Source organism: Vulpes vulpes, chromosome 14 (genome assembly GCF_048418805.1).
Source record: "Vulpes vulpes isolate BD-2025 chromosome 14, VulVul3, whole genome shotgun sequence".
NCBI classification, from domain to species: domain Eukaryota; kingdom Metazoa; phylum Chordata; class Mammalia; order Carnivora; family Canidae; genus Vulpes; species Vulpes vulpes.
Window position 1 is genome coordinate 44,399,314 of NC_132793.1, and position 12,059 is coordinate 44,411,372.

At 41.7% G+C, this 12,059-nt stretch overlaps 1 protein-coding gene across 4 annotated transcripts in view; it reads left to right on the plus strand.

The window, feature by feature from the left end:
- CFAP61 (cilia and flagella associated protein 61) overlaps positions 1–12,059 on the plus strand; it is a 277,436-nt gene that overhangs the window by 69,805 nt on the left and 195,572 nt on the right. For all 4 annotated transcript variants that reach the window (XR_011996986.1, XR_011996985.1, XM_026002334.2 and 1 more), the window contains exon 9: positions 11,525–11,616. Coding sequence is in view for 2 of the 4 variants with exons in the window: in XM_026002334.2 (XP_025858119.1) it covers positions 11,525–11,616 (92 nt within the window). In the remaining 2 variants the exon portion in view is untranslated. The remainder of the gene's footprint in view (positions 1–11,524; positions 11,617–12,059) is intronic.

The window sequence follows — 12,059 nt, forward strand, 5'->3', positions numbered from 1 at the left end:
TTAATCTTCCTAGTAAGTGCCATCACAAATATCCTTATAAGAGAGAGACAGGGGAGATAACAGGAGGAGGCTGTGACCCCAGAGACAGAGTGAAGTGATGTGGCCACATGGCGAGGAATGCTGGCAGTCACTATAAGCTGGAGTACACAGAAACAGCCTTTCCCCTAGAGCTTCTGGATGGAGTGTATCCCTGCCAACACCTTGATTTCTGCTCAGAGATACTGATTTTGACATTTGTGAGCCTTGTAGAATAAGAGGGGCTACATTTTATTCATTTACTTTTGAGTAAATGAACAATGCAACTCATTGTTCTCCATTGAGGTTTTGGATGAATGATTTAACTTGAATCTCTAACCTTTTCCCTTCTTGAAATGGAATGACTTAAGTTCATTTGGCAGCTTTTAAAAAATGATCCATAATATTGCAATAGTAAACAAAAATGACTGCTTTGTAATATTTTGGAGATAGAAATTTACTTTTAGGAATGGCTGGGTGGCTCGGTGGTTGAGCGTCTGCCTTTAGCTCAGGGTGTGGTCCTGGAGTCCAGTGATGGAGTCCCATGTCGGGCTTCCTGCGTGGAGCCTGGTTCTCCCTCTGCCTGTGTCTCTGCCTCTCTCTCTCTCACTCTCTCTCTTTGTCTTTCATGAATAAGTAAATAAAATATTTTAATAAGAAACTTACTTTTATAACTGGAAATTTTTAAAAATCTTGATGGTATTAGTAACATAGGAAACCATCCTCCTAAAAATATTAAGATAATGCACTTAAAAGTTGAGTTCCCATTGAACCACATCCAAGCCTGGTTCTTCTCTCTCCCCAGAAATAGCCATTGTAATAATTTTAGTATGTGTCTATCCAGACCAACTTTTTATACTTTTCTAAGAAGTCCATGTATTCATAGAAAAAAACCCTACCATTTTGTAGCAGTTTTTTTTTTTAATATAAATAGTGTCTTTAGGAATATGTGATGTTTGAAATTTACTTCTTCACTCAACTCTTTGAGATCTGGCAGTGTTGGTACATGTTGTTCTAGGATACTCCTTTTACCTTCTGGGCAGTATTCTACAACATGGAATGTGTCACATTTGTCCTTAGATGGACATTAAACTTGTTTCTGTTATTTTGATATTGTGAAAAGTGCTGCAGTAAACATTACAGTGCATGTCTCCTTGGACCCCTTGCCAGAATTTCCCCAAGCTCTATTCCTGGAGTTGTTCTTGCTGGGCTTGGAAATACTCACATTACCACTAAATATGACCAAACCAGTGGTATTCCTCCAGACCCTTTCATAGTTCTCTCATATAAGAGTGTCAGCATTTTAAACTTTAGACAATATGTTAAGTATGAAAGGAGATATTGTTTTGATTTTATTTCTCTGAATATTATTTTTTTTTGTTTATCTGGAATTCGAATTTATTTTTTTTTAATTAATTTTTATTGGTGTTCAATTTACCAACATACAGAAAAACACCCAGTGCTCATCCCGTCAAGTGTCCACCTCAGTGCCCGTCACCCATTCCCCTCCAACACCCGCCCTCCTCCCCCTCCACCACCCCTAGTTCGTTTCCCCGAGTTAGGAGTCTTTATGTTCTGTCTCCCTTCCTGATATTTCCCAACATTTCTTCTCCCTTCCTTTATATTCCCTTTCACTATTATTCATATTCCCCAAATGAATGAGAACATACACTGTTTGTCCTTCTCCGACTGACTTATTTCACTCAGCATAATACCCTCCAGTTCCATCCACGTTGAAGCAAATGGTGGGTATTTGTCGTTTCTAATTGCTGAGTAATATTCCATTGTATACATAAACCACATCTTCTTTATCCATGCATCTTTCGATGGACACCGAGGCTCCTTCCACAGTTTGGCTATTGTGGCCATTGCTGCTAGAAACATCGGGGTGCAGGTGTCCCGACGTTTCATTGCATCTGAATCTTTGGGGGAAATCCCCAACAGTGCAATTGCTGGGTCGTAGGGCAGGTCTATTTTTAACTCTTTGAGGAACCTCCACACAGTTTTCCAGAGTGGCTGTACCAGTTCACATTCCCACCAACAGTGCAAGAGGGTTCCCTTTTCTCCGCATCCTCTCCAACATTTGTTGTTTCCTGCCTTGTTAATTTTCCCCATTCTCACTGGTGTGAGGTGGTATCTCATTGTGGTTTTGATTTGTATTTCCCTGATGGCAAGTGATGCGGAGCATTTTCTCATGTGCGTGTTGGCCGTGTCCATGTCTTCCTCTGTGAGATTTCTCTTCATGTCTTTTGCCCATTTCATGATTGGATTGTTTGTTTCTTTGGTGTTGAGTTTAATAAGTTCTTTATAGATTTTGGAAACTAGCCCTTTATCTGATATGTCATTTGCAAATATCTTCTCCCATTCTGTAGGTTGTCTTTTAGTTTTGTTGACTGTATCCTTTGCTGTGCAAAAGCTTCTTATCTTGATGAAGTCCCAATAGTTCATTTTTGCTTTTGTTTCTTTTGCCTTTGTGGATGTATCTTGCAAGAAATTACTGTGGCCAAGTTCAAAAAGGGTGTTGCCTGTGTTCTCCTCTAGGATTTTGATGGACTCTTGTCTCACATTTAGATCTCTCATCCATTTTGAGTTTATCTTTGTGTATGGTGAAAGAGAGTGGTCCAGTTTCATTCTTCTGCATGTGGATGTCCAATTTTCCCAGCACCATTTATTGAAGAGACTGTCTTTCTTCCAATGGATAGTCTTTCCTCCTTTATCGAATATTAGATGACCATACATTTCAGGGTCCATTTCTGGGTTCTCTATTCTGTTCCATTGATCTATGTGTCTGTTTTTGTGCCAGTACCACACTGTCTTGATGACCACAGCTTTGTAGTACAACCTGAAATCTGGCATTGTGATGCCCCCAGCTATGGTTTTCTTTTTTAAAATTCCCCTGGCTATACGGGGTCTTTTCTGATTCCACACAAATCTTAAAATAATTTGTTCTAACTCTCTGAAGAAAGTCCATGGTATTTTGATAGGGATTGCATTAAACGTGTAAATTGCCCTGGGTAACATTGACATTTTTACAATATTAATTCTGCCAATCCATGAGCATGGAATATTTTTCCATCTCTTTGTGTCTTCCTCAATTTCTTTCAGAAGTGTTCTATAGTTTTTAGGGTATAGATCTTTTACCTCTTTGGTTAGGTTTATTCCTAGGTATCTTATGCTTTTGGGTGCAATTGTAAATGGGATTGAGTCCTTAATTTCTCTTTCTTCAGTCTCATTGTTAGTGTATAGAAATGCCATTGATTTCTGGGCATTGATTTTGTATCCTGCCACGCTACCAAATTGCTGTATGAGTTCTAGCAATCTTGGGGTGGAGGCTTTTGGGTTTTCTATGTAGAGTATCATGTCATCGGCGAAGAGGGAGAGTTTGACTTCTTCTTTGCCAATTTGAATGCCTTTAATGTCTTTTTGTTGTCGGATTGCTGAGGCAAGGACTTCCAGAACTATGTTGAACAGCAGTGGTGAGAGTGGACATCCCTGTCTTGTTCCTGATCTTAGGGGAAAGGCTCCCAGTGCTTCCCCATTGAGAATAATATTTGCTGTGGGCTTTTCGTAGATGGCTTTTAAGATGTCGAGGAAAGTTCCCTCTATCCCAACACTCTGAAGGGTTTTGATCAGGAATGGATGCTGTATTTTGTCAAATGCTTTCTCTGCATCTAATGAGAGGATCATATGGTTCTTGGTTTTTCTCTTGCTGATATGATGAATCACATTGATGGTTTTACGAGTGTTGAACCAGCCTTGTGTCCCAGGGATAAATCCTACTTGGTCATGGTGAATAATTTTCTTAATGTGTTGTTGGATCCTATTGGCTAGTATCTTGTTGAGAATTTTTGCATCCATGTTCATCAGGGATATTGGTCTGTAATTCTCCTTTTTGGTGGGGTCTTTGTCTGGTTTCGGAATTAAGGTGATGCTGGCCTCGTAGAACGAATTTGGAAGTACTCCATCTCTTTCTATCTTTCCAAACAGCTTTAGTAGAATAGGTATGATTTCTTCTTTAAACGTTTGATAGAATTCCCCTGGGAAGCCATCTGGCCCTGGACTCTTGTGTCTTGGGAGGTTTTTGATGACTGCTTCAATTTCCTCCCTGGTTATTGGCCTGTTCAGGTTTTCTATTTCTTCCTGTTCCAGTTTTGGTAGTTTGTGGCTTTCCAGGAATGCGTCCATTTCTTCTAGATTTCCTAATTTATTGGCGTACAGCTGTTCATAATATGTTTTTAAAATCGTTTGTATTTCCTTGGTATTGGTAGTGATCTCTCCTTTCTCATTCATGATTTTATTAATTTGAGTCTTCTCTCTCTTCTTTTTAATAAGGTTGGCTAATGGTTTATCTATCTTATTAATTCTTTCAAAGAACCAACTCCTGGTTCTGTTGATCTGTTCCACAGTTCTTTTGGTCTCGATATCATTGAGTTCTGCTCGAATTTTAATTAACTCTCTTCTTCTGCTGGGGGTGGGGTCTATTTGTTGCTTTTTCTCTAGTTCCTTTATGTGTAAGGTGAGCTTTTGAATTTGAGATCTTTCCAGTTTTTGAATGGATGCTTGTATTGCGATGTATTTCCCCCTCAGGACTGCTTTTGCTGCATCCCAAAGATTTTGAACGGTTGTATCTTCATTCTCATTAGTTTCCATGAATCTTTTTAATTCTTCCTTAATTTCCTGGTTGACCTTTTCATCTTTTAACAGGATGGTCCTCAACCTCCACGTGTTTGTGGTCCTTCCATACTTCTTGTCGTGATTAAGTTCTAATTTCAAGGCATTATGGTCTGAGAATATACAGGGGACTATCCCGATCTTTTGGTATCGGTTCAGACCCGATTTGTGACCCAGTATGTGGTCTATTCTGGAGAAAGTTCCATGTGCACTTGAGAAGAATGTGTATTCAGTTGAGCTTGGATGTAAAGTTCTGTAGATATCTGTGAAATCCATCTGGTCCAGTGTATCATTTAAAGCTTTCGTTTCTTTGGAGATGTTGTGCTTAGAAGACCTATCCAGGGTAGAAAGAGCTAGATTGAAGTCACCAAGTATAAGTGTATTATTATCAAGGTATTTCTTCAGTTTGGTTATTAATTGGTTTAAATATTTGGCAGCTCCCACATTCGGGGCATATATATTGAGGATTGTTAAGTCCTCTTGTTGGATAGATCCTTTGAGTATAAGATAGTGTCCCTCTTCATCTCTCACTATAGTCTTTGGGGTAAATTTTAATTTATCTGATATAAGGATGGCAACCCCTGCTTTCTTTTGAGGACCATTTGAATGGTAAATGGTTCTCCAACCTCTTATTTTTAGGTTGTAGGTGTCCTTCTGTCTAAAATGAGTCTCTTGTAGACAGCAAATAGATGGGTCCTGCTTTTTTATCCAGTCTGAAACCCTGCGCCTTTTGATGGGGTCATTAAGCCCGTTCACGTTCAGAGTTACTACTGATAGATATGAGTTTAGTGTCATCATATCTATTCAGTCCTTGTTTTTGTGGATTGTTCCACTGAACTTCTTCTTAAAGGGGAATTTTAAGAGTCTCCCTTAAAATTTCTTGCAGAGCTGGTTTGGAGGTTACATATTCTTTCAGTTGCTGTCTGTCTTGGAAGCTCTTTATCTCTCCTTCCATTTTGAATGAAAGCCTTGCTGGATAAAGTATTCTTGGTTGCATGTTCTTTTCATTTAGGACCCAGAATATATCCTGCCAGCCCTTTCTGGCCTGCCAGGTCTCTGTGGAGAGGTCTGCTGTTACCCTAATATTCCTCCCCATAAAAGTCAGGGACTTTTTTTCTCTTGCTGCTTTAAGGATTTTCTCCTTATCTTTGGAATTTGCAAGCTTCACTATTAAATGTCGAGGTGTTGAACGGTTTTTGTTGATTTTAGGGGGGGATCTCTCTATTTCCTGGATCTGAATGTCTGTTTCCCTTCCCAGATTCGGAAAGTTTTCAGCTATGATTTGTTCAAATACATATTCTGGCCCTCTGGCCCTTTCGGCGCCCTCAGGAACCCCAATTAAACGTAGGTTTTTCTTCCTCAGGCTGTCATTTATTTCCCTTAATCTATCCTCATGGTCTTTTAATTGCTTGTCTCTTTTTTCCTCAGTTTCCCTCTTTGCCATCAACTTGTCTTCTATGTCACTCACTCGTTCTTCTACCTCGTTAACCCTCGTTGTTAGGACTTCTAGCTTGGATTGCATCTCATTTAATTGATTTTTAATTTCTGTCTGATTGGATCTAAATTCTGCAGTCATGAAGTCTCTTGAGTCCTTTATGGTTTTTTCTAGAGCCACCAGTAGCTGTAAAATAGTGCTTCTGAATTGGCTTTCTGACATTGAATTGTAATCCATATTTTGTAACTCTGTGGGAGAGTGGGCTGTTTCTGATTCTTTTTTTTGAGGTGAGGTTTTCCTTCTAGTCATTTTGCTCAGTGCAGAGTGGCCAAAAACAAGTTGTATTGGGAAAAGGAGAAAAAGAGAGAGAAGGAAAGAAAAGAGAAAAAGAAAAAAGAGAAAGAGGAAAAAAAAAGGGGGGGGAAAGAGAAGAAAAAGAAAGAAAAAGAAAGGAGATAAAAGAAAAAAAGGGGGGGTGGGGCGGGGTAAGCAATCAGAAATCAAGAAGAAAGAAAGGAAAAAAAAAAGCACAAAACAAAACAAACAAATAAAAAAAAAACACACAAAAAAAACCAAAAACAAAAACAAAAAAAAAAACAAAAGCAAAAACCACGGGGAGTATCTTCCGATTCTGTGTACTTTAAGTCCCTTGACTTCCCTTGGAACTGGTCCGTCTCGCTGGTCTTCTGGGGGAGGGGCCTGCTGTGCTGACTCTCAGGTGTTAGCACTTGGGGGAGCTGCTCTGCCCCTGCCTGGTGCAGGGCTCAGTGGGGGTTGTTCACCCTGTGAGGCCCCGGGAGGAAGCCACAGTGGCGGGGGCAGCTCTGGGACCCTGGGGTCAGCTCCCGCAGTAGCTCCGGGTCTCTCCGGTTGCAGGGCCTGGGGGCTCCCGGGCGGGGCCGCTGATCTGCTCAGTTCCAGGCAGGAGCGTCCTCGCTGTCCTGGGCCCTCCCGGCCTCTGCCTGTCCCGGGGGGAGGCCGGATCCTGGGCTGTGTCCCGGCGCCCTGTGCTCCGGGGCCTGCGCTGTTGGATTCGCGCTTCCGCCCCGCAGCCCCCTCCGCGGAGCCGCCGCCCGAGCCCCTCCGAGCTGTTCCCGGAGCCGCGCCGCCCCCTCCGGGCTGAGGTTCTTCCTCCGCCCGAGCCGCCGCCGCCGAGCTGTTCCCGGAGCCGCGCCGCCCCCTCCGCGGAGCTTCTTCCTCCGCCCGAGCCGCCGCCGCCGAGCTGTTCCCGGAGCCGCGCAGCCCCCTCCGCGGAGCCGCCGCCCGAGCCCCTCCGAGCTGCTCCGGGTCCCGCCGAGCGCTGCAGCCCTTAGGGAGCTCGGCGCACTCTCCGGGGCGCAGTTCCTCTGTTACTGTCCCCGGGAGCCCGAGGGCATCCCCGCCTTTCTGGGGATCCTGCTCCAATTCCCCGGGAGGCCTTTCCCCCGGGAAGGTCGGTGCAGCTCCTGCTCCTCCGGGACGGGGCTCTCCTGTCCTGGGGACACTCGCCCCGGCCTCAGCCCGGCTCCTCGCGGGGCCCCTCCCCCTTGGAGGCCTTTTGTTCCTTTATTTCTTTTTCCCCGTCTTCCTACCTTGATAGAAGCGCGAACTCTTCTCACTGTAGCGTTCCAGCTGGTCTCTCTTTAAATCTCAGGCCGAATTCGTAGATTTTCAGGATGATTGGATGGTTTTCTAGGTAATTTGTTGAGGACAAGTGACCTGGAGACCCTGCTCTTCCGCCATCTTGCCCCTCTCTCTGTCTCTGAATATTATTGAGGATAAACACTTTTGTATGTTTATTAAAGTCATTTATATTCCCTGGATATTCATTGCCTTTGCCTAATGGGTTGTTTCTCCTTTCTGTAATTAAATTGTTAGTCCATTTTATGTGTGGCAAATATTTTCTCCATGTCTCTAATTTAAAAAAATTTCTTCTTAGGGTACTTTTGACTGACCTTTTAGATTCTGATGTGGTCAAATAGGTATGTTAACTAACTAGAATTAAAATAAAAACTTAAAAAATGCCTGGCACACACACAAATAAATAAATAATATTTTGCTTTTATGACTTCTCCCCTTTTGCAGAAGGATTTTTAAGGAAGAATTTCTCCACCCCCAAGATAATATTCTCCTGTAATTTCAACATTAAAAAAAATCTTTAGGTTATTGACATATTTACAGGTGATTCTTATGCAGTGTATGAAGTAGGGGCCCAAATTAATTTTTCCCATATGATGAGCCAGCACTATTTATTTATTTGTATAGTTTATTCTTCTCTACAATTCAAAATGCCACTTTTAACATATATCAGCAATTTTATAAATGTATGGCTTTTTTCTGGATTCTGTTCTGTTCTATTTCTACTTGAATAATCCGTGGTTCTTGTAACTATGGCTTTATAACATGTCTTAATATTCATTAGGAAATTTGGCCCACTCTTTGTTCTTATTTCTTAAAATTCTGTTGTTGACTATTTCTTTGTTCTTATTTCTTAAATTTCTGTTGTTGACTATTTCAAAAAACCATTCTTCCATATTTCACTTCACAAAAAAAGTCCTGTTGGGAGTTTTGATCTGTATTTAAAATAAATGTTAAATACCTGATTGTTTACTATTATTAATTCCTAAAACCATCAAAATGTATTAGTTATCTTTCCCTGTGTATTATCACTATCAGGTAAAGAGTAGGGCAGCCCAGGTCTTGTGGGACCTAAAGTCTATACAATTTGAGAACCCTCTTTAAGAAAACAAATGTAAAATTATGAATGCAATAGTAGGTGCTATGTCTTGGGAGGGCCCTTATTAGGGGGGATACCTGAAACTAACATTATTAACTCTAACATTATATGGGTAAACCCACCCATATAAAGCAGTCTCAAGGGCAGCCCCGGTGGCTCAGCAGGTTAGCCCCGCCTTCAGCCCAGGGTGTGATCCTGGAGACCAGGGATCGAGAGTCCCACATCAGGCTCCCTGCATGGAACCTGCTTCTCCCTCTGCCTGTTTCTCTGCCTCTCTGTCTCTCTCTGTGTCTCTCATGAATAAATAAATAAAATCTTTAAAAATAAATAAATAAAGCAGTTTCAAGAACAGGGAAAGTCTTAGCAAATAGTACCTCTACTCCCACTAGTTTGTAACTTCTAAGCTACATAAGTGGTGTTAGTAATAAAATAACAATTAAATGTGTAGCCTCAGTCATGTTTTCAGTTGTGTGCTATATAATGCCAGTGCCTTGACTTCTCTCTGGTATAAGCACCTCACGTTTGAGGATCTCAGGACACATTATGAACATTAACTAATTAAACCTCACAAAACCCCAGAGACACAAGAAAGAGAGATACAGCATCACTTTGCCTAGTTCTGAAATGCAGCCACCTCTAGGGATGAGTGTGGCAGCTGCTTACTAATAAACTGCAATAACCCCACGACAGTTTAACCAAGACAATTAGCTGTTGTAATTGGTAATTGTCTCATGAACATTAGACTGTCAAATAGTGAAGTCACCAGCATTATCAGTTCATTTCAAATCTAATCCATTCTTTAAGGTCTCTTACTTACTTTTTTATTTATTTATTTTTTCTTTTTTTTTTTTTTACTTACTTTTTTAGTAATTTTGTCCTAGTATATAAAATAAATATATGTACAATGAAGGTCTAGTATTTTTCTTTTAGTTTCTTCTTTTGGATAGTCCTTCAGATTTAAAACAAAATAGGAAAATCGCTCTTTTAAAAAATAAAATTGAACTTAAGAATAGGGAGACATTTATATCTATATCTATACGTATCTATTTATTTTATATCTATATTTTTTTAATTCAAGAAGTTTACTGCTGAGCAAAACAGATCAATGATGGCAGAAGACAGAAGAGCATCTACCTTTAAGTGGTATATTGGCTAGACATGGTAATGAGGGAAACTTCTGGTTGCTGGGAATGCTTTAGCTATTTATTTGGGTGGTTGGTACATGGGAATAGATAAATGTAGAAGTTCATGCATTTTTACTGAATACACATTATATCAACAAAGTAAATTAACGTAAAAAGCACATGGCTCTTGTCATCATGAGAATGCCTAAAACCCCATATAGACTTTATGAAAAGTTTTGCAAGGAGCAAGACATATTCAGGAACTAAGATGTGATCCATGCCTCAAAGCATGTTTCTTCAGAAGAGGGATTCTATGTCCTGTGCTCCTGTTTCCAGACATTTTCTCCCCATGCCAAAAGAACTACCCATTACCCTAGGATGTGATTCTTTCTCGTTGTACTTTCAACGAGATACCTCTTTCAACATTATATACCTCTTTATCTATGCCCTTTATACTTCCCTGGCCATCCAGTTTTTCTCTTAGAATTTCATTCTGTTTCACTCAGCTATGTCTTTGCCAGAAGACAGGTACAGGGCATGGGTAATCTGGGGATTTGGGATTAAGCGGTATCTGCAGGAGCCATTGCCCTGGCTGGCACTAGAAGAGCATAGTGAGAAATGAAGGAGCCAAGAGGATAGGCTACGTCTGGTCTATCCCCAGCATCTGATATGAACATTCATTAGAAACAAGAAGATGGAGGGTCAGGCTTCTGCTGGCAGTGCAGAGGGGCAGCATCCTAGGGTGGCTGTGAATAAATGTCATAGCTTGAAATCCTCCACCAGAGCAGACACAAGGTGAGCCAGAAGGAAGAGGTGGGAGAGAGGAAGGAGAGGGAAAGGGGAAGTGAAGAGAGAATGACAAAATAGAAGGGGAGAGAGGGAGCAGAGAGACAGGAAGAGAAATAAGAAGGCCCAGAAGAAAGACGAGCTGGAAGAAAGACAAGAATTCAGAAGGCAGAGGGGGAAAAGAGCTTTGTAGACAAAAGGAGAAAGGGGTTTTTTACTGTAATTTTTAGTGAAAGTTAAAAACACAAACACTTACCCTGGTACTGACTTTCCAGAATATACTTAAACAGTAATGCTTAGCTGCAGTTCTTATTGCTTAGAAAGTAGAGAAGTACAAATAGTTGTTTGTGGTCTTTCCCCTGTTTGGTCTTTAAATAATTTCAAAGCCTACAGCCCAGAAAGTTGCAATCAGTTGTTGGTAAACTTTAAAGGGGGCTCCTATGAAAGGAGCACTGGCTCAGGAGCCTCAGAGGGTGAGGGCTCCCTGAAGGCCAGACCAGGTATCTAGCCCATTGCTGGCAGCATTTTTCCCCCACAGCTTTCTCGGGGTGGGTATCATTTTATCTCCATCACATGCATATGGGCACAAGAAGTCAGAATTGGGGTAGGATGTGAAGACCCTCTGCTTCCCACCTCATGGAACCACTCTCTGCACTGCAGTTCTTTCAGATGTGCTGCAGGTGAGAAACATGTTAATTACCATGGTGTCTCCAGTGTTCTGTGTCCTGAAGATATTTATCATCTGTTCTCTGTCCTTATGCCATTCTTTCCTCAAAGATGCTGAGCTCAGTAGTAGCAACCCCAGTTCCCTGAAAACAGTTGAGGAGCCACAGGAACCTCTCTCTCCAGAGGCCATGGAAATCATTCAGGTAACAGACTTCATTTACCCCTGCCTGGGCCCCAGGGAGGGTGGGGGAGGGGGCTCTACTTGTGTTGTGCAGTCAGAGGCATGCCTGGTGCTGGTTAATCACTGAGTTCTGATGCCTGATGTGGAGAAGGCCTCACTAGCACTAAGACTGGGGGACAGCAGGCCGGGAGAAAACTCAGGTGTGTGTAGGTGTAATAGATAAATCAGAGCCTCACCACTAGCTTCAAGAATACAGGTCAGAATGGAGTTTCATCCCTTCTCTTACTTCCTTAAAACCCATTCCCTGATTTTAGGAGGTCAAGGGAAATAAAGCTGCTCATTTAAAGCCAGGTAGAAAATTCAGACATACCAATGAGACTTACACACTTGCATGAGGCCCTGTTTTTCTTCCTGCCTGATCGGGCTTTGGAAGCTATAGAAATGCCTTCCATAGCTTCTTGGAGA